Source organism: Cottoperca gobio, chromosome 3 (genome assembly GCF_900634415.1).
Source record: "Cottoperca gobio chromosome 3, fCotGob3.1, whole genome shotgun sequence".
Classification (NCBI taxonomy): domain Eukaryota; kingdom Metazoa; phylum Chordata; class Actinopteri; order Perciformes; family Bovichtidae; genus Cottoperca; species Cottoperca gobio.
Window position 1 is genome coordinate 20,757,102 of NC_041357.1, and position 21,492 is coordinate 20,778,593.

At 39.0% G+C, this 21,492-nt stretch overlaps 2 protein-coding genes across 2 annotated transcripts; both read right to left on the bottom strand.

Annotated features, from left to right (window-relative positions):
* Positions 1–693: 693 nt before the first annotated feature.
* On the bottom strand, positions 694–7,553 carry lipca (lipase, hepatic a). Its single transcript, XM_029425847.1, has 9 exons — positions 7,472–7,553; positions 5,993–6,171; positions 5,489–5,668; positions 4,733–4,850; positions 4,366–4,599; positions 2,823–3,065; positions 2,476–2,590; positions 1,837–2,055; positions 694–829 (listed from the first exon to the last, which is right to left on the bottom strand). The coding sequence occupies exons 1-9, from the start codon at positions 7,551–7,553 to the stop codon at positions 694–696; spliced, it is 1,506 nt and encodes a 501-aa protein (XP_029281707.1).
* Positions 7,554–9,958: 2,405 nt separating this feature from the next.
* Positions 9,959–21,236, bottom strand: aqp9b (aquaporin 9b). Its single transcript, XM_029457134.1, has 6 exons — positions 21,135–21,236; positions 20,183–20,309; positions 16,440–16,577; positions 16,048–16,166; positions 14,879–15,096; positions 9,959–11,733 (listed from the first exon to the last, which is right to left on the bottom strand). Exons 1-6 carry the CDS (start codon positions 21,234–21,236, stop codon positions 11,571–11,573), a joined length of 867 nt encoding a protein of 288 aa, XP_029312994.1. The 3' UTR covers positions 9,959–11,570.
* Between the last annotated feature and the right edge of the window lie 256 nt (positions 21,237–21,492).

Sequence of the window (21,492 nt, forward strand, 5' to 3'; positions counted from 1 at the left end):
GCAAAAAAGGTCGTATTATGGTTGTTCAACAGGTTTGAGTGCTTGTTACAATGACATGGCATTGATGACATCTTTACAACATAAAAGTTAGACGTTCAGTGACGTGTCAGACTTTGGAGCTGCTCGACAGGACACGATGGTTTGGCATGAGGTTGTGTTTACTCTGTGATTAATCCTGCTTCTGAGTTTACGGACGTAAAAAGTGAAACCAACACAAAACAGATTAGAAAAGAAAGGGTGTATATTTTTAAGTTTGAATAACAAATGTATTTATATGATGTTTTTGGCAAGACTAACTAAGGTTTTTGATGATTGATCATTTTACATTTACATCCTTTGGAAATGAACGTCATCAAAAGGTCATTGAACGTTCGACTGTGTTCACTGTCTGGTAAATATTTGAAATGGCCAACCTTTGACTTTTCATACTCCTGAAAGACATTTGAATGTAAACACAAATGTACATATGGGCTGCTTCTTAAAACTGCACTGTGCAATACTTATCTTAATAATTTGATCACATGTTTTTGTAAATGGTAAACACAGTTAACAATAGTTCCCGGTTGTTTTCTAGCCTCAGTTTCCCAGAATACTTATTTTAAACGTCAACACTATTTGTTCAGTGTCACATCTTTTTGGCAATTCATCATTTTCTATTAGAGTTAGAGTTTACGGATCTTCAGTCTGAGCAGATTAAGGAACCAACGCAAGTCTTTTATTGTGCTTTCTCCGGTGCTGCTTTGGCGTGTCTTCTTTACAACGCACAAACACTTTATCTTGCGAAACTTCAAGATGCTGCCCATCGTTTGTCATGGCACAGAAAGATGTCCTACAAAACAGAAACAATGTAGTTGGTGTCGTTAAACAGAAGGTGTGTGAAGTGTAGCAGAGAGCGCTCAGGCTGTCATGATATATTATTCAATTCTGTGTGTGCGAAACAATCCACTAGGTGGCATTAAAAGTCTGGTAATGTACATCTAGAAGGTTTTTCTGCTGTCATGAGTGGGACACTGCAATGTGTTATGTGACATTTATCATTTTATCGAGTGTGTATTTTATGTAATTTGTAGGATTTATACGTTGGCACAATTTACTCAAATAGTACATGACAGTTAGCTTAAATACATGCATTTAATAGCAATACTCAAGCACTAACAATCCACTAATTTACTATTTTCACTAATGAAAAATGTATAAAAAAAACTGTAAATCCAAAAGGGACCATTCTGCATTAATGATAATTTTTTTATACTTTTTTGTTGTTAATACTGAGAGGTGGAAGATGTGTTCAGAAATTTGAATTAAGTAAAAGTAACAATAAGCAGTGTCAACACACTGTCTCAAGTAAAAGTCCTGCACTCAAAATCTTACTTAAGTAAAAGTACAGAAGTATTAGTATTAAATATATATAGTACTTATTATGCACAATTGCCATTTCAGATTCATATATATTGTATCACTGGGTTATAATTACTGATGCAATAATGTGTGCATCATTAGTAAAGGAGGAGCTAATTGTAATTACTTTGTTTAGGCTGCTGCTGGGCAGCTCCATCTATCATTTCAGAATTGATTTATATTTTGTATTACTCATCTAAATCTGCAAAGTTCCTAGTAACTATAGCTGTCAGACAAATGTAGTGGAGAAGTACCTTCCTCTAAAATGTAGTGGAGTAGAAGTAAAAAGTAGCAGGAAATGGAAATACTCAAGTAAAGTATAAATACCTGACAGTACTTAGTTACATTCCACTGCTGATAATACTTCTGAACCTGTACAACTGTTTTATATACTGAGTTATGTTGGAGTGCTGCTACTTTAAAATGGCAGAGCTGTACCTCTCCTGCGTCTCGCCTGCTTTGACGCTGATGCTGCCCACAGTCAGCAGTGGATTACCCTCCCGGCCGCCCCAGGGAATGAAGTTCTGCACCCGGTTCCACATGTTCTTCCACAGAGCCGATCCCTCCCAGTGCAATTTGAGCAACATCAGATCCCCTAAGTCTCTGTCCAGGGTGATCAAGAAGGTGTAGGTCTTATTGGCCAAAATATTTTCAGTGCTGTTGGAGTTTAAAAAGGAAGACACAAAAACAATACACACAGATTATTACAGGGAACATCTTGCAACAGGCTGTCATATTTCTTTATTACAAAACAAAGTGATAGTCTGCAACTAAAGCAGGGCAGCACATGAGATTTCATCTTCTTATCTGGTTTGCCTAAGGCTCTTTGATACACAGAACATGAAGGATAACACAGTTAGGGAATAGTGTCTTGATTAAATTATTCACTCCATCATCCCCCTTTATAGTTCTCTTTCATGCGACAGATCCAGTTGTTTCCATGTGTGTCAGCTGCTCTTTTGCCTTCTTTTTTATAGAGCTGAGAACACAGCTGCATATTGCATGTGTCAAAGGCAGAGTACACCGAGCGTAGATGTGATGTAACGTAAGCCTGATGGGAGGTGGTCCAGTACTCACACGGTGATGGGGAGGTCTCCACTCTCCTCCTTTGTTCCAGTGAGGGAGATGGTGAGAGAGGGCTCGATCCCCTCCATCTGGTTGACAAACTTGATCCTGAACTGGTAATGGTAGACTATGAAGAAGAAGAAGAAGAAGAAGAAGAAGAAGAAGAAGAAGAAGAATATAGAACATCAGACTTATATACTAGTGTTAATAGTTCACTCATATAATCTATACAGTATGTATATTGTAGAATTATTAAAGAGACGCAGCGCTGTTGGTCTATAAACTGAGTATATAATGACTAGAGACATAAGTATGTGTCTTAAGGCTGATTGGTTGAAATAAAGAGGACGACCACGTACGTTTGTAAGGCATCTGAGAGCGTGTGTTCAGGTAGAGCCTCTTGCTGGTGCCACTGCGAACCTTCCTGATGTTGTAGCCCAGCGTGTTGCAGCGATTCTTCCGGCAGTCCAGACAGATTCCTTTTTCAAAAGCACTTTTGTCACTGCACCTGTAGGCCATGCTCTGCTTGTCTTTATTCATGACAGAGTCCATGAATAGATGGACGGACCGCTCATGAGCACATTTCACTGTCTGCTCGAAACCTATGTGAGGAAATAAAAATATGATGGGCATTTATTATTGATTTCTTAGAACAAGCTAGATGTGAATTGCTTCAGATCATTTCCACACAACATATTCTCCTGTGGATTGAGTACCTTAATCATAGTGTCTGACCATTATTTGTGGATTGACTTCATTATCACCAAAGCCTGACATCTATCAGACTGTCCTTCTGTCACATCTCTTAAAAGTGTCTCATTATGTCTGACAGGGGTCTGCTCTGAGGGCCTTTTCTCTGAGTAGACTCGTGTAGCCTGGAGGCAGCTCAGCTCAGAGGGATGGACAGACCGGAGGCAGGCACATGTTGCTAATTAACTCCTGAGGATGACAGATGCTTTAATGTGGCTCCCACTGTCATATTATGCGGATGTGTTTTGGATCTAGAAGCACCATAATACCCTGAGCCACTTGTGTTAGACTGGAGGGAATTAAACGCATCTGCCTGAACACAGAACGAGAAACTGTCAACAAGCAAAAGATGAATTGGTCCCCAAGATATTCCTTCTGAACCAGTGTTTTGACGGTGGCCGGACCAATTAACAAAAACAATATGTTATGATACAGCAGAGGAAGAGGCAAACCAATAAGCAGTTAAGCAGCAGAACACATTTTGGCATTTTCGCCAAAGATGCCAGGTTGTAAATGGCCCAAAGGTACAGGAGTACCAGAAAGCTGAATGTCTGTTCAGGTCTAAACCCGAGCACCCTTATATCTCACAAACAATCACCCAGACCATAAAATACACAAAATGTCGTCCCTGAGAACCAACTGTCACAGTCTTTGGTCTGGATTTGTTTCAGAAAAGAAGTAAACACGTAAAAACATCTTCAGGTTTAGTCGTATCATTCTGTTCTTTTTAAGGTGGCATGCTGAACATACTGAAACCTAAATGCCTTAATGAAGGTATCTACATCTTCAAATATTGCACTCCTGTTCTAGCTGACTTTTTCTAAAATCCCAACTGTAACAGTGGCATACAATATAGACTTGTCAATCATGACATCTACTTCATGGTTCCCAGAGGTTGCATCCGGATGTTTCCCCACACCTGTGGAAACTTCTAATGTCACTTTAAACTAGAAATATGACAAACCACTGGTCAGAATGACATGACATTTCCTCATGAAATTGTGTAAGCTTTCTCCTGTTACCATCCTTAAATCAAACAGTCAGCTTTGTACTAAAGATTTTGCTAACTTTTCAAGTGAAACAATTACTTTTTTATAGCATTTTCTTACATATATTCATTTTCTAAGGTGTTGTAGTGTGTTTTTATCGTACCGAGGAGCCCGTACTGGCTTATGTGCTCGTAAATGCTATGCAGGTCACATCCTGGTTGGAAGTCTCCTCCGTTGGGGTAAAAGTCATAATGTGCCACGGCTTGCTTGATGCCAACGCTGAGGCCCAAATGTTCCTGTGTGAAGGTGTGGATGGCATCAACAAACTCAGCATCATCAGGGGACAGTCTGTCTGTGGGAGACATGCCTTCAAACAGTGGCCCCGCTGGATCCAGACCTGGACAGATACAACACTCAATCAAGAACCATTTTACAGAATATATTGGAAATGTACTTTTGCTATTTATATTTGTTTTGGCCAGTGGATTTATGAAGCAAATGTATTACCCTAACTGAGAAGAAAAACTCACCAGTAATTCTTCCAATCTTCTCCGAACCGTCTAAATAGCTTCCTGCAAATCCAGAGATGTGAGCGCCAAGGCTGTAGCCGATCAAATGAACCTTTCTAACCGGGTACTGGTAGTGTACCTGTTGAGGTTTATGACAGGAAAATCATTTAAGGAAGACTAATTTACAACAACTTAAATCTGATACCTACATGCTGTTTTACTTCAACTTTGTTTTTCTCGCATGCCTCGACGGTGAACGAAGAATAGAAAATGGAGAAAGGTGTTGATGAATTCAAGTGAAAGGGTGCCACGTTTAACAACAGCAAAACTATATCAGCTCACACATGCAGTACTATTTAAATCACTACTGAATAAACAATCTCACGCTGTTTTAAATAGTAAGGCTTTAGGGGAAATTGCATGTGTTTGGGAAGTAGTGAGCATATGACTGGTTAAATGAGACTTGGATTATAGTTGTGTGAGACTTTGTAAATGAATGTTGTTGTGAAACGCGGCCCCCATTTACTTCAATGCATCAAGACTTTTCTCCACTTTTTGATACTTCCTTCACTGTGAAGGCATGCGAGAAAAACAAAGTTTTCTTCAAGAATTCAAGGTAACAGTTGGTGGGAAATAAAGAAATGATCATTTTGTAGGTGAAGTATTCCTTTCAGCTTCCTCTTCAGTATAAAAATGCACCAATTAATCAGATTTTTCTTCATTACGTGATATTTACTTTGAAAATAAAGTGCCTTCAGTTGAGAGATTTCCCCTGACCTGAAGTGAGTGCAGCAGGTGAGTTATGTCTTTTCCAACAGTGCGTGTGCTCTGTGCAGCTGTGGGGTAGTTCTGGTGAGCCAGCGACAGCCAGTCGGTAATCACCACGTTGATGTCTATTAGATTTGTCTTCAGGGTTGTGGCCAACCTGAGCACCCAGCTCTCCATCATACCATCCAGCTTAAGAAAAACAAGACACAGTATAACTCCTAATTATAATGGTCTAAACTTTATCCAGTTTAACTAACTGCACCCATTGATGCGAAAGAAAGTTAAAATATTGATGCGTAACTTAATTGACCTCAGTTTTAAATGAGTCTCTGCAGGTGTTTCAGAGAGTCTCTGCATGTTTCCTTCATGTTTCGTTATTTCAGTATATCTCAGGGATTTACATGCAACATTAAAAAAGAACTATGCCAGCAGCAATTGCTCCGTACTGGCCCGAGTTCCATGTTTTGTATGCAGTGGCTCAAGTCAGTGAAGTGGAAGAAAGGTTGACCTTACCGACCACCCGTGAGTGATGATGATGAGGGGATTACTGCTGTTGAAGCCACAGGAGGTGAGAGTGTGCAGCTGCCGAGGGTCCAGTTTGCAGTTGTCCTCACCTTCTAAAAACATCCTGAAGATTGAACTGCTGACGTACGACTCTTTCAGCCTCAGGACTTCCCTCTGCTTTGAGTCCACTGCACCTCGGAAATCAAACAGCAGCAGAGTCATCGGTTTGTTCTCCGTGGTTACTCTGCATATCAGAACGTGCTGAGGTACTGGATGTGTTAACTTTCAGGTGAATGATTACGCAAGAAACATGAAAATAACGCATGGAAATTCATCTTATCTGTCCACTCAAGAGCAGAAGATTTGTAAGTATTGATACAATTATCTTAGAGTAAACGGGGAGACACTTCCTGTTGAGGCCCATTTGGACACCAGCCTGACTAACGCCCTTTCAGAAGCATCTTGCTGTGTTTCTCTTTGGCAGATGCACACACATAACACTTCACAAAAAGTCCCATCAAGTGAATCCCTGCCAGACTCTTCTCGTAATTTCTTATATAAACTCCTCCTCCCTTAACATGTTTAGAACCACAGCCCACAGTCACTCACACACTTCATAGATCCTTCTCCAAAGTTATCTATCATAACATTTCCTTTAAGGTTCGTCGTTGATTCTTGTCCAGCACATTTGTTATTCTAACTTTTTAATGTTGATAAAGCCAGAAACCCAGGCGCCCCAATGACCGGTTTTACAGTTTCCAGCCGATGAGCTCCGGTTGCTGATATGACAAAAACATTTCCACAGTGAAAGTAATGAAGATTAATTATCCATCCATCATCCACCCCTCTGCTCGTTAAATCCCACATTTTCCTTGGTGTGTCTCTTCCATTTTATGACTGTTTATCCATAAGAACATGGAGAGCAATTACAAACTGACTCACTAGTGAGAGAGCACAAGAGTGTACTTTACAAATCTCAGACTGTAATTACTTTAATACGGTTTCTGCAATAATGTTGAAGGATAAAACACACAGCAGTGTTTGTTTGTTTGTATGCACTGCAACAAATCATTAGAGGAAAGGTTGGAGGAGGAGAGAAGATCACAACATTTCCAACGATACCTTAAGGGAAAATGTGTGTAATATAATTCACAATACACCTGAGATCATTGTTAGGCTGTAAAACACAGGTGTCTTCGTGTAAATACTTCACTCAGCATTGTGTAGGAAATTTGGGAGGAATAAAATCCAGTTCAAGTGTATAAAGGCCCAACTTCTAAACTGTAATTTGGTGCCTCCTGTTTGAAAACTATCACCAGAAGCTTGATATTGATTAAATCATTTCTTGCTACGAATATGGGAACTGACAGTATGACATGGCTGAGTAGTAGTTGTACAACTATATTTTGGGTGTCCATTATTAAAAGCAGTTGAACCAATGCAACACATGTCTTTTAGTCTTTGGCATCATTTAAACAAAACACTCACCTGCTTTGTTTCCTTTGATTTTCTTTCCATCATTGAGGTGATAGGTTAACAGCAAACAGCACAGGATTTTGACCACGGACATGGTGTTGCACGGACACTTTGGTAATTCCTTTGAAGCAACACTTCTCCCAAAGGTGATGCTTAAAAGCTTTCGTGGGGGAAATGCAGGTAAAGTAGAGTCTGGTGGTGAGATCCTTTGTAGAAGCTCTTTTAAAGAAGCCTCATTGCTGTCAGAGTGTGAAACACATTGTACTGTAGAGAAAGAGAGAGGTCACCAGGAGTAATGGTTTATGTATAAGGACATTTTGTTCTATCCTGATTGGCTGGGAGCGGGCCGTGGAGGTCGAACACATTGTGAAATAGCAAAGTTATGAACAGGGAGGGGATCTGGGAAAATGCACTGATAGTGACTGAAAGAGCTGATCTCAGATTCTCCATTCAAACCGTCTCCATGACCAACTGATAAGTGTAAAAAATGTCCTTCTTTGTGTAGTTTTTGCAGAGTTATCAGTTTCATGCAAAAATGTAGTCCAAGGGTAAAACATGAGCGACTAAAGACGTCCAAAAATGAAATGGAGAATTGTCTCGCATTGCCGCAATACATGTTTGAACAGGTGAAAAGGAGCACTTCATGTACCCAGTGCACTCAGTCTAACAAGAGATAGTATTCAAAGTTTATCTTTTGTTATATTTAATGATCCAACTAAATCAATTATTGAATATCTTTGGGTTTTGGACTGGTAAAACAAGACGTTTAAAAAGATATTGATGCAAATCTGGAATTTACACAAATGTTCTTTTCTTTTTTAACACTTGGCCAAAAACAAATATGAAAAACATCTTCAATATTCTGTCAGTCCAGATGAATACACTGATACTAAGTTGCCTCAGTGCTGGGTTCAAACAGTTCAAACTTGTATGAATCAATATCTTTTATATTATTATATTTTAATAACACTGAATCAAATTATTTGAATGGAAAGGTGGTAAAAGAGACTCAACTCAACAATGTTTAAGTATGCATTTATTTCCCAAAATGTCATTATAAATCTAATATATTTTGGTGTCTGTGCATCTGTCCGCTGGTTTTGATGATTTTCTGCACGTTAATGGTCAGAAATAAACTAAAGCAAGAAAATGTCGGTTAATTTAAAATTGACACTAACATCAAAGTAATAGATTCATAACTGATGCTGTTTAAGTCGGTTTGTCAAAGAGTTATTTGGCTTTATGTGATCTTATATCAGCTTCTATTGAAATTAATATTCTATTAATATTAACTATCCAACAGCTTTAAATGTATTTACACCAAAAACATTTTTTAATCATAGAGGCCATTGAATGACATTATAAATTGTATTTATGGAATATGTCAGTAAAGAACTGTCCCACATCAGGTCAGTATTCACACACACACACACACACACACACACACACACACACACACACACACACACACACACACACACACACACACAGTTTATATTGTTCAGGCTTCAGTGAGTGGCCTGTTTTCAAACCGTGAACATGTTTTTAAAAGCCTCATTTCACACCGGCAGCAGAAGAGTTAACGTCACAATTGGTCTAATGTGTGATGTCACATCTGCAGAGCAACAGTTTGGAAGAGCAAACAAGAAGAACCTTTGCTTTTCCAAATACTGTGTGTGTGTGTGTGTGTGTGTGTGTGTGTGTGTGTGTGTGTGTGTGTGTGAGTGTGTGTGTGTGAGTGTGTGCGTGTGTGTGTGTGTGTGTGTGTGTGTGTGTGTGTGTGTGTGTGCGTGCGTTTGCTTCTGTGTCTCTACACGCCGTTTTAGCAGCGAATCACTGCCTCTATGAATGAATATACACAAATACAACAATTTAGCCAGTTCAGACAAAAAATATAAGTACAATAAATACAATACTAATACTAATACTATTATAAAGAATAAGAAATAATCAATTCTGCCATAAAGATACAACGACTCTTCAGATTAGGCACAAAAAACTGAAGGAATACTTCACTGCTGTAGTGTAGCTAGTGCGGTCCATTATTATGTCAAGCTGTTAATATTCAAGTCAAAGAGAGGATGCACTTTGGGGAAGAGCTCTGAAACCACTGAACCACACAAAAATAACACTCTTCATCCATTCTACATGAAGTTATATAAGCTTTTCCAGCCGCTTTATTTTACACTTTAACGTTTTTCTACTGTATTTTCTACTCGTATTGATGATTGTGTGTGTGTGTGTGTGTGTGTGTGTGTGTGTGTGTGTGTGTGTGTGTGTGTGTGTGTGTGTGTGTGTGTGTGTGTGTGTGTGAATGTTTGCAATAGTAGTGGTTATAATTATGTTTGACTCTCGAACTTTTAATGTTTTATTAATTAAAACAACAGGTAGCCTACCCTTTGTGAGGCAACATAGCATAATATATATGAATATATAATAATAAAAAAATATATAATTAGAAAATCTACATAAATAGTATGAACAAACTAATAATTTCAATAAACTTTATTCAACATCAAGATACACTGAATAAGAAAAAACAGCTGATTTAGCCTAAGGTAGTTTAGATTTTACGAAACTACCTTAGAAAAAGCTTAGAAGCAACAACAACAACAAAACAGATTAAAAGATTAAATTGTTGAAGCACTGACATCAAAGTGTGCGACAGGGAGAGAAACATATGCTCAATTTCACTGCACAGCTGAATAGATTCAGCGAAACAAACACCTTCAACAGCTTTTCAAACATGCATACTGTAATTATTCTGATTCAAACATAGGCCACATACAGGGTTTGAAGTATAATGGGCACCTTCATGAGTGTTAATGGTTCAGGTGAAAGCAGGACTAAATGATTTAATCCACCTCACAGAAAAATCACTCTTTGATGTTTGTCTCTGACTTTCTTCACATTTTTTCTGTCTCACAAAATTAAAACAAACAAATGAAATTTAAGTGATTGTCACGCTGCCAAACAAGTGTCTTGTGTTGTAAAAGGACATTCAGTGCAGTACAATTGAGTTCACAATTAGTGTATGTACAAACGCATGTTCAACTCATATTTCCACACAGCATCCTGTTGTCTTCCAGTCTGGGTTAGTATTATTTTAAAACATGGCCTGTCAACATTGGGTTTGTCTTTGCAAATCCACATGTCTGTGCTCACAGGATACAAAGCATCATGAATCATAAAAACACAATTAATAAAGTCCATTTTACATGTCCGAGCAGCATCCTTTTGCATTACTTTGTTGTCTTCTGAGCTTTAACCTCAGCTCAGATGAGTTTTTAATGTAAACAGTTACAGTCAGTGTTTGCATATTGCCCCTGATAAAGCATGTGACCTGACACCATCCATAAAGGGTTCCAGTGACATTTTCAAAAGCTTCTCCTGGAGACAGAATAAACATTTACATGTCTCATGTTAAGTTATGGCTTTTCAATATCAAGGGAGTCTGTAAATCTGTCATCCAGCAAAATAACGAAAGTTTGTGTGTCGCAAAATTATGGAGATAAGTGAAAAAGAAAGCAACGCCAATAGAATCATTTAAGGCTGGATTTTCTACATAAACGTGTTATGAAAACCACAACGCTGTAAGCAAGATAAAACAATCGATCACACTTTTTTGTTTTAAACATAGGATAAAGTGAAACAGAATAAGCAAGTCACTCCATCAAACACATCATTACTGTAAGACATAAATATATAGAAATATAAATTACTACGTTTCCACTTTAAATCAACTGGTTCCTAAGTGCTACATATATTTAATGCCCCTTTTTGTTAGGTAGACAGTATTAAAAATAAAAATGCTGTACAGAAACTTGGCAAATATTTGAAACTCTCAATAGTAGGTTGTTATTTCAGGCCAGATTTTCTACAAAAGGAGACTTTAAAGGCTTCATAAAACATGAATGCATATTTTATAAATGACTATGAAATTGCGTAGTCAGATGCGTGTTTTGTATTAAACCATTAACTGTGAATTTATTGTAAAAACTCAGACTGTTTATGGTACAAATGTATAAAACCGTTCCATCTAGATAAACATTTTTGCCTTCTGAGGGTGAAAATCAGTTGCGTTGTTGCTCTGCAACCCTTGTTCTAAATTTTAACTCATAGTTATAATTTCATATTTGTCCTGGACGTTGTTGTCATCCTGTTTTTCAGGCTCGGGGTGGTGCAACTCAATAAACAGGAAGTAAACACCCGCTCCTACTGCTCCGCCCACCATGGGCCCTGCCACTGGGATCCACCACCAGCAACCTCCAGCTCTGCAAAGACGACCCGTACACATTAATCAGGAGGATACAGCAAGAATCTTGCAAGTACATTAGCTTCAAATAAGCCAAACAAAAGTGCAACATACAGAAACAATAGAATACGAATTCAACTATTAGCTACAAATAAGCCAAACCAATGTAAGTGCAACATACAAAGAACAGTTTCTTTTCTTTTTTCTCAATACTATGCATTGCCAATCAAACACTATATCTTTTTTAATTTAGGTTAAAAGGAATAGTTGGACATTTTGGGTAAATGTTTTTTTTTCCACTTTCTTGTGGCGAGTCAGACTAACACTCTCATGTCTGTATGGTAAACATAAGGCTACAGCCAGCAGCTGGTTATCTTATCTTAGCACTGTAAAAATGACACGTTTACAGTTGGTTTTGTGGCGGACTACTTTTAGGCTCATTATAGTAACTTCCTGGAGTCTCCGCTGGAGTCACTGCTCTTTGTGCTAAGCTAAGCTAAGCTAACAGGCTGCTGCCCATAGCTTTATATTTACCATGTTGGCATGAGACTCATACTCTGATCATACTCTCGGCAAGAATTATTTTGGTATTCTTTTAAATATCTTGAATGGTAGAGTTTGGCTGACATGAGGCATCCATGTTGGTTTGGTTTTCAGACACTTGTTCTGACACAATATTATTAAGCACCAAGTCAGATGTATCGGAGCTTTGACAAAAGTTTTCCATCATAATTATTACTTGCACGTAAAATGTAGGTTACTCTGATATGACATAATGAAAGAGGCTGTTGCGTTGCATTATGGGAAGTGTAGGATCCAGCTTGACCCATACCAGACACTAAAAGTCTGGAGACCTTGAACTCTGCTTTACTTTTAATCATTTCTTTGAAATCTGTCTCTCGCAAATCCGCCGATTTTATGAAACTAATACTGAGGTACTCTTTTAAATGAAACAATGTACACTGCCTCTCCAATCTGTATGTTTATGTTAGTATCATCCTACCAGAGGCGAGTTATCCCAGATTACAGTAAAGTCTTAAGTAGCTCTGTGTGTTAGACTGACTGCATGTGTCCTCGTTCTCACTCAGGCCGACCTCAGACAGAGTCGGAGGGAGATTAGAGTCCTGCTGGTGAATGTGGCTGTTAGGAGCCTTTACTGCAGGTGAAAGGGCTTCAGTTAGCAGAGCTGATAAACGGGCCCGAAACTAAAAAGGGTCATCTTTCTGTTCTGTAGGCATTCGGGAAAGTAGACTAGAGAAGGGAAGCGGCTGGATTACAGACTTTAATCTATGGCCACAGCTAAAATGATCAGGCCAGGAGGTCACATTGACGCCATGTGAACATTATATGGAGCCAAGTGCCGCCCTCCAATGGATCTGCGTGCATTTGAAGCAGTGTATTTATATCATACATGTAAAAGATTATGTCAGATTTAGCACACATTTTATGCATGACATAAACCTGATAGTACCAAGGGTTTACAGTATATGTGCATTAAAGCAATCTTGTTTTATATCTACAAAGTTATATAAGCCATCTGGTGATAGTTATAACTGTGACATGAAGCCAGAGAGAAACCGTATCTGTCCCATAGCATTAAGACTGCATTCATTCACTTTATTTTGCTATCATAAAAAAACACTTAGTTGTTTTGAAAAACTCAGGTCTGCTTTTATGTTTCCTTTATAAAAACGGCATATTTATCCAAGCTGTTTTTTGTACTTGACGGTCACATATTCTCCACTGTTATTGCATGTCAGCAGTTGCATGCACAGACACTTTTGAGGTCAGGGGTTAAAAGGAAAGGACAAGGGCAGGGCGAGGGACAAACAGGGCACTGAGGGCAGAAAAGCTTTGGTTTTGCTAGTTAAAAAGGTTAACTATGGCAGTGAAGTAATAAAGCCTTCAGAGACCCATCATCAAGCCAAAGAGGTTGCAATTTCTGAAGTTACACGTAAAAGCCCAAGAGTTTCCAGGGGTGATAGAGAACATCTTTTGAGCCCCTCAAAGACATTCTGGTAAACCGCCCATCTTCTCATTGGCAGAGTTAATTGGTTAATGAGAAAGCTCCTCGGTGGAAAGGTGCCAGGGGTGAATGAGATCAAATCCTGAAATGCTACCAGCTTTGGATATTTTAGGGTGCAACAGTTAACACTGGCAAATGAGTCACCAACCAACAAACGTTGTCATCCTAGGAATACGTTCCAACTTTTGGATGAATTACATACTTTGCCTCAGTGGTAATTAAAGCTTAAATCAAGATACTGAAAAGAGGACTTGACTTCAGAAAGAACGTATGTCCACATTACAGAACAGACAATCAAGAGGTCATACCACTTTGCTAATCCATATGTGTTTGTAGATTTTGGAAATGTTCCAGGAGGTTTACTGTAGGAGCAGAGTATACAAAGTCTGCTGTTGTGAGCCATTCAGTTTGTATACATGAAGCTTTGTTTGCATTCTTGACAAAGTCCAAAGTGAAAGTTAGGTAGGGATGCACCTTGTCCCCTCTCCTGTTCACAATGTGCAGACAGAAGCTTAAATGTACAACTTTGTGAAATTAGAGTGGCACCTTCTCTGTGTGATGTTATCCTTATTGTTTTATTAGTTTGGGGTCTCACTTTGAAGTGGTTGAAGTTATCGTCGACAATAAAACAAAGGAGGAATCCTAACGAATGCCTCTGGTTAAATGAATTTAAATCAGTAAGTATGCACAATAAAGAGAGAATAAAAGGAAGAAAGAGAGACTGAGGAACATAAATTGTACCACTTCAGTAATAAAGCCTTGAATATTTTATATTTATATGCATGGAATATCTCTCTGTTCACTTAAATCCCAGAGCCTTTTTTCAAAAGGGAGGGAAAAAAATGAATGTTCAATGAAATATTAATTCAGATTGCCAAGAGATCAGAGATGGTGCTACAAATGCTGCTCTTCATGTGGGATAGAAAAGAACAGCCACTTGGTTAAACTCAGAGTTTCTTACATAACACGTCTCTGGCACTGGGGAGGGAGAGCAGCAGTAAATAATGTTCTCATTCTCTCAGAAAGGCTTCAAAAAAGTCTTCTCTCTCTCTGACAATACTCCCAACACAGCCCTGGATATTAGAAACAAATATGAAACTTTCTCTTTCATATGACAGGCAGCTTCTTTTTTATTTACCTGAATACATCCATCCCCCACCCGGCCACAGCCGTGAAGAACCGCGGGCCGAGGTCTCGTGCCGGGTTGATTGGATAGCCGCAGTTCAGACCCATGGACACCCCGATGGCCATGATGATCAGGCCGATGCACAGAGGCTCCATGCCTTTTGGAGCACCCATATTCTTCCTGTCAGTGATGGCCAGGATGCATAGGATCAGCGCAGCAGTTGCAATTACCTTGAAAACAAAAGCATCAGGCAATGAGCATAATCTCATTCACAAAATTCAAGATTACAGCAAAACATACAGTTCTAAATGAAGAGAGCAATCCTAAAACATAAAATGAAAAGAACATAACAAATCTCTCTTTGTTGTTGTTGTTGTTGGTTTTAAATGACTTCATCTGCTCTGGTGACCTCTGCCCTATGCTATTTTGTCTAAGCTTATTATGGGGCTTCCCCTATCCCCTGGTTTCAGTCCATATAAGGCAGCTTTACTATACAGCCCCATATGGCAGTACGTCTTACGTATAAACATTTGATCTAAAACATTTTGTTTTGTTCTAATTTGACACACAGTATGTGATCCAAAAGCCCATTACCTAATATCACCATGCACTTGTTCTTACAGTCAAATGAATAGTGGTCATAACTATAAATAACAGCTGAAATTGAATTCTTAATGTTTCTGACGGTGAAGCTTCATTGTTTCCTTCAGTAATACTTGTTAATGTTGCTGTAAATCGTGGCTTTATCTTGAAATATAATCAGTTAAGAAGCGTGTTCTATTCTGAAAAACACAACCTCTTATGAATGTGATTATACACATCCAGCACAGATGGTAGTTATTCTTAGCATCAGAGCAGAATTGTTCATACATCAGCAAACAACTCTCATGTCCATTTACGCTTACTATCATCCATGACTGCACTAAAGGCGCGCTCACATGCATCTATGTATGCTCTAGTGGCTCCATATACACAGAATCATGTTCGAAAATCACATTGACATCAATAATTCCATGTAAAATAAAAGAGTAAAAGTCCTCCAAAGCTAAGAAGATTCAGAAACATCTTTTTCATGCTATCAGGCAGTTTGTATCAACCGGTCAATGCATTATAATCCATGTGTATATAGTGTATTTTCAGGGGAAATTACTTATAAATTGCAAGTTAGTCTTAAGCCCCACCTGATCAACAAACCCATTTAGGACTGAGAGATGTTTTGCAGGATAAGATGCAAATATGTTGGCCGTGGCATTTGCACCGGTAACAGCAAATTCTCCATTGGTATATTCCATCAAAGCATCTGTGGGAAAGGAAACAAATGAATGATAAACAACTGTGTATGCGATTATTACTAACAAGCTAATATTTCAGACATAAAACAGTATCTAGATAAAATAGGGGAAACTCTTTTCAGGAGCTTTTTGTCTCCATTCTTTTATCAAATACAGGGTGCTGTTGTGAAGCAGGAAAACTGAGTTATGCAGATAACTTTTCTTCAGTCAATGTTTCAGACTTGATGGGGTTCTTGCAGAGAGTTCTCTGGTAGTGATGACATTTATACATTTCCTCTCACCATAATACAACCCATATACAGCACAGGATCCAGCAAAAGCCCCCAGGAATTGTGCCAACACATACACAGGGAACTTCTTCAGAGGAAGCTTCCCCAGGATCACCATGGCCAGAGAGACTGCAGGGTTCACGTGGGCTCCTGCAACAATGCAACAAAAAAGATGAGCGAAAAATTGGCAAAAAGTCATTTTTTTCACTCAACAGCAAAATCTATTTAGGGCTATTATTTTCATTATCAATTTATCTGCCAATTATTTTCTAAATGAATCTTTTTATCTATAACATGTCAGAGAAATGCTCATCACAAATTCTTAAAGCCTTGTCTGACTAACAGTTCAAACCTCAAAGCCATTCAGTTTATTATCCCTTCAGACAAACAAAAGCAGAACATATTCACATTTGAGAAGTTGGAACGAGGAAATGTTTCATATTTTTGCTTGAGAAATGACTGAAAGGAGTACTCCAATGATGCTATTATTGGACTACTGTCGGACTAACAATGACAAATCTACATCAGCAGAACCAGAGATATTGTCACGCATTTATCTTCTTTGCCAAAACTCAGCTGGCAACAGTTTGGTGTGAGATTTGGGTATATGCTAGTAGAGGCTAATGTAGCTTCAAGCTGGTAACCTTATTTCTTACTAACTCCACACCCGAAACACATTTCATTTTCAAACTTGTAGTCTTCAGCTCCAACGACGCTGACTCATGTGACATCGATTGAGGCAATTAATGAGATTTCCCACAATTTAAGTAATTTATTTTCACATAAGCAATAATATTCCACAAGACCTTTGATGTGTACAATCTATGGAGTTCTCCTCTAAATTATAGCTATGTTTTCCTTTCAATTCTAAATCAAATGTCAAACATCTGTGACCAAGCTGAGAAGGCTGACTTAGCCAAGCATTTGTCTCTTGTGTCTTTTCTTACGAGGTAAAGTAAGCTGAGTTCAGTAGATTAAAACAAAGGCTGTCTGATCATTTAGCGCCTGCGGTCAAATCCTCTAGAGCTCATTCATTCAAAACTTTCAGGATATTGTCAGACAAAGAGCACTGGGTTTGTGTGCCGTCAAAGTCGGCCTGTTTTCCTATATTCTACATTGTCCTTAAGAACACATTCCAGCCAAATGTTACTGGGCTGTGATGACAGTGGAGGGTCATTTATTTAACACGCTGGGATCTTGGCTTTGACCTCGCTGTGGTAACACCACTGGGGGTATCAGCCATGCGCCCATTGTTAATCTCCCCATCCTGTTCACAAACACTGACCACGACAACCAGCCAGACCGGCCTGTCTGAATTGCATCTGACATAATCTGCCCGAATCTGCTTAAGGCACACGTAGACTGCAGGTCATTAGAGTGACCATGATGTGTCACACTTACGGTACACTGTCATCTAAAATCTGAGACTACAAAGTGAAAACAATTGTGTTTTCTTCTCTTATGGGGCCTCCCTGCCAGGGAAGCCTAGTAAGCCAGGCTTGTCACACCTGACCCTCCTCCTCTCCAGAGACCCATGCCCCAGTAAAGCTCATTAGTCCAATACCTATGATCATCTTCAGAGATGTCGTTGGACAGAAGCTTCCCACTGGGCTGTGGACCCCGGGGCTGAATGGCCCAGTCATGCAGCAAAAGCTCTCCATATATTAACCTCCGTGTCCTCTGGCTTTGCTGCTATTCCTCTGAAGCTTTACAACTCTTCTCATTAAACATGTAGCACAAGTAACACTAGTCAGAGCGACCAACAACAGCCATCATAAACAAGATAGTGATGGAAATCCTGTTTCACTCCACGTTTTCCATTCTCTTTCAAAGTTACATTTCTCACACAAAATATATATTGGTTCCCCAAAATCACTACTGGATTTAAAAAGACGTGACACAGGAGAATTTGTGTCATCGTGAGACAGTTTGGGACTGTTTGACTGTTTGGGAAGTACGCTAACTCGCTTTCTCTCAGAGCGTAAGATAAGAAAATAGATACCACTCTCTAATATCTGTATGGTGAAAATGTATCTGGAGCCAGCAGCTGGTTAGCTTAGCTTAGCACTGTGGCTAAAATAAGCTCTGTCCAAAGTTAACACAATCCACCTCCCACTAATTCAAATGTTATATCGTGTTTGTTTAACCGGTACAAAACCAAAGTGTACAAATTATTACATGCAATATTTCCTGGCCGGGATCAGTAACTTCCTGGAGTCTCCGCTGGTTGCCTGACAAGCCAAGAAATAGTCCAACACATAACCCTTGTAAAATGAATTGTTGTGTTAACACTTGGTCTTTTGTACGGATGAAACAAACAAGACACATCGTGTTAATTAATGAGCTTTAGAGGTCCTGGTAGGTGCAGCTGTTCCTCTTCATTCAGTCTTTATGCTAAGCTAAACAAATGTCTGCTGGCTTCAGACATGAGATAATAAGTGTATTTTCCAAACGTCAAACTATATTATTCTCTTTTGTTGATGATTTTTAACCAGCAGTGATGGAAATGACCACACAACAGTCCATGAATCCTGCACAAAATGCAAACTTCGACATAATGTATCCCTTGATAGCTCATTAATGGACACTCACCATTTTGGCTCAGCAAGCCCATGAGAAGCACTGTGACATTTACCTATTCCTTCCTGTCCCTATCATTGCTGGCAACGCATAGAGGGCTCCTCTTGCTGTAATCCTGGAGGAATGTACCCAAAAAAAGTTCCATTTGCACATCAGGACACAAACTCTCCAGAATTTAAGCACACTGATTTGCTCTTACACTGAAAATCCGTCCATTGGAGACTGAAATTACAACCTAGTTTGAAAATACACTCCATTAGTATCCATTACTTTCTAGACCAGAAAAGAGGTAACTATATGTTGAATGCTCTCCATTATGTAACGCTGCAAGTCCATAACAAGGTCTACACTGGCCATCACTTTATCTAGATCAGTAAGCAATGATATCAATCATTGTTGTGCTGTAAGCGCAAAGAGACGGCCTGACATCCACGACCAAAGATCGCATCTCCGCCACAGACAAACACTGAGTGACGACCTTTGTTACCAGCCTGTATTTGTAGCTCTTTACAAAATGTCAAATAATTATGTTTTTCTTTCACTCTTTCAATCCCAGAGATCTGAGAAAATTACTCAACTAATGACAAAGCATTTTTGGCATTAATGTCAAAATGTTTGCAGGTAAATCTGAAACAATTAGTCATTCAAACAATTAATCAATATTCAGAAAACATCCCATTGATGCTTCGCAATTGTGAGAATGTGTGCTTTGCTCTCTTTTATATAACTGTCGAATATCGTTGAACATGATTTATAAATGTCAACTTGGGCTTGATGGTAATAATAATAATAATACATTTTATTTATAAGCGGAATTTTCATTTGCGTAAACAAAACTCAAAGTGCTAATGCCATTTTCCACAATTTTTCACAATTTTAGTGAATGATTAATCAATTATTCTACAGAATAATCATGAATCATGACTGTGAGCTGTGCATGTGTCTATAAAAACATGCCATTTATTACATCTATCTGTTTATTGAATTGATTTATTTATTATCTGTGATTACTGACACTTGATGACCAATATCTGTCTCTTTTAGCGACTTCTTTAAATGATGTATTGTGTCAATTGTATGTTGTGTGGACAACAACATTTTGCTTCTATGTATGCTAAGTGTATGTTATGGTAGTGACAATAAAGCATCTTCAAAAAGGTGTGGGAAACTTTTACCTGACACTCCCCCTGCCATGTAGACGGCCATCATGACGCCCAGAGTGAAACCGATGTGGATGGTTAAGGGCTCCCCGAGAGCCCCTTTACTCAGCACCGTCTGGGCCACTGAACCACATCCAAAGAGCTGGGACACAGACAAGAACAAAAACACAAAGGGTGGAGGTAGAAAGACTCATTGTTTTTAATTATTCCAATTATACTCGGCATTAACACTAGCCCTCTTGTCCACCAGCCTCCGACTGCCACGGACAATTTGTCCTACTTGGAGCCCTAGAAAAAAAATAATGAATCCCCCACTTATTAGATAAAAGGCAGAAGTAATTCAGACCAAATACAAGTGTTGGGAGGAGAGCAGTGTAGTGGAAACTGTATTACTCCTCTGATGTGGCATCACAGGCAATTAAGTTGACTCAGGGAGGAGACAGGTGGAGGTGAGGACAGCCCAGACTAAGAACATATTAACATTATTATGACATATGACTATGCATATCGGAAAAGCAGGCAACTCTTCTGTCATATGTCATAATAATGTTAATCAGTTAAAATAACAACAATTACACTTCTCTGCAAAGTGAGCTGATTATTCGCTCTAATTAATTGAATCCCATGTTTATTTGTTTTCCAAAACGTCCTTATTAGTAAGACAATGACTTATTGCAGTTATAGTGATTCATCTTTTATGTTACATTGCACTTCTGGAGGAGTTGTGAGGAAGACAAACAGTCCCACATGAGTCACATCTTGTTATGATTGTCAGGAGCAAATTACAGCTGCAGCACATCAAAGAGAAAGTCTGTTTTTCCCAGAATATACTATCTGTTAATAGATACATATGAGAGACAGCAGCCAGAGTCTCTGGAGACTCAGTTTGACACCTTATTAGCATACTGGTTCAAAGCTTTAAAGCGGCTGTTTAAGCTGGATGACAGGTGCAGAGGGAGGTACTCACTATCAGGACAAATATTCCCAGAAATTCCGCCAGGAATTCCTTAAAGATGTCCTGCCTCAGGCCAAATCTCTCCTTCATCTTCCTCTTGCTATCATTTTCCATTTTTTTTTCGTCCTGCGTCTCCTTGATGTCTTCCTCCGACCAGAACAAACAGCTAACAACTATGAGGCAGTCTCAGTGTGATTGTCAGTGCAGGTTGCCGCCTCCCACTCGGTGCGCTCGGGCTGTGCAGGCTGACAGGCACGTTAAGCTTTCTGCATTTATTTCCCTTTATAACCACAAGGGGTCTACTTTTTATTAGAAATAATAAACACCCCCAGACACCCAGAGCATCATTTGCCGAAAGGATTTGTTTGGA

Coding starts and splice junctions, on each gene's coding strand:
- lipca (XM_029425847.1), bottom strand. CDS start 7,553: ATGTCCGTGGTCAAAATCCTGTGCTGTTTGCTGTTAACCTATCACCTC. Junction 5,669..5,992: donor TCATCACTCACGGGTGGTCG/GTAAGGTCAACC, acceptor GTTTTTCTTAAG/CTGGATGGTATGATGGAGAG. Junction 830..1,836: donor GCAGGCGAGACGCAGGAGAG/GTACAGCTCTGC, acceptor TCTGTTTTGTAG/GACATCTTTCTGTGCCATGA.
- aqp9b (XM_029457134.1), bottom strand. CDS start 21,236: ATGGAAAATGATAGCAAGAGGAAGATGAAGGAGAGATTTGGCCTGAGG. Junction 20,310..21,134: donor TGGGAATATTTGTCCTGATA/GTGAGTACCTCC, acceptor TCTGTGTCCCAG/CTCTTTGGATGTGGTTCAGT. Junction 16,167..16,439: donor TGTATATGGGTTGTATTATG/GTGAGAGGAAAT, acceptor CCTTTCCCACAG/ATGCTTTGATGGAATATACC.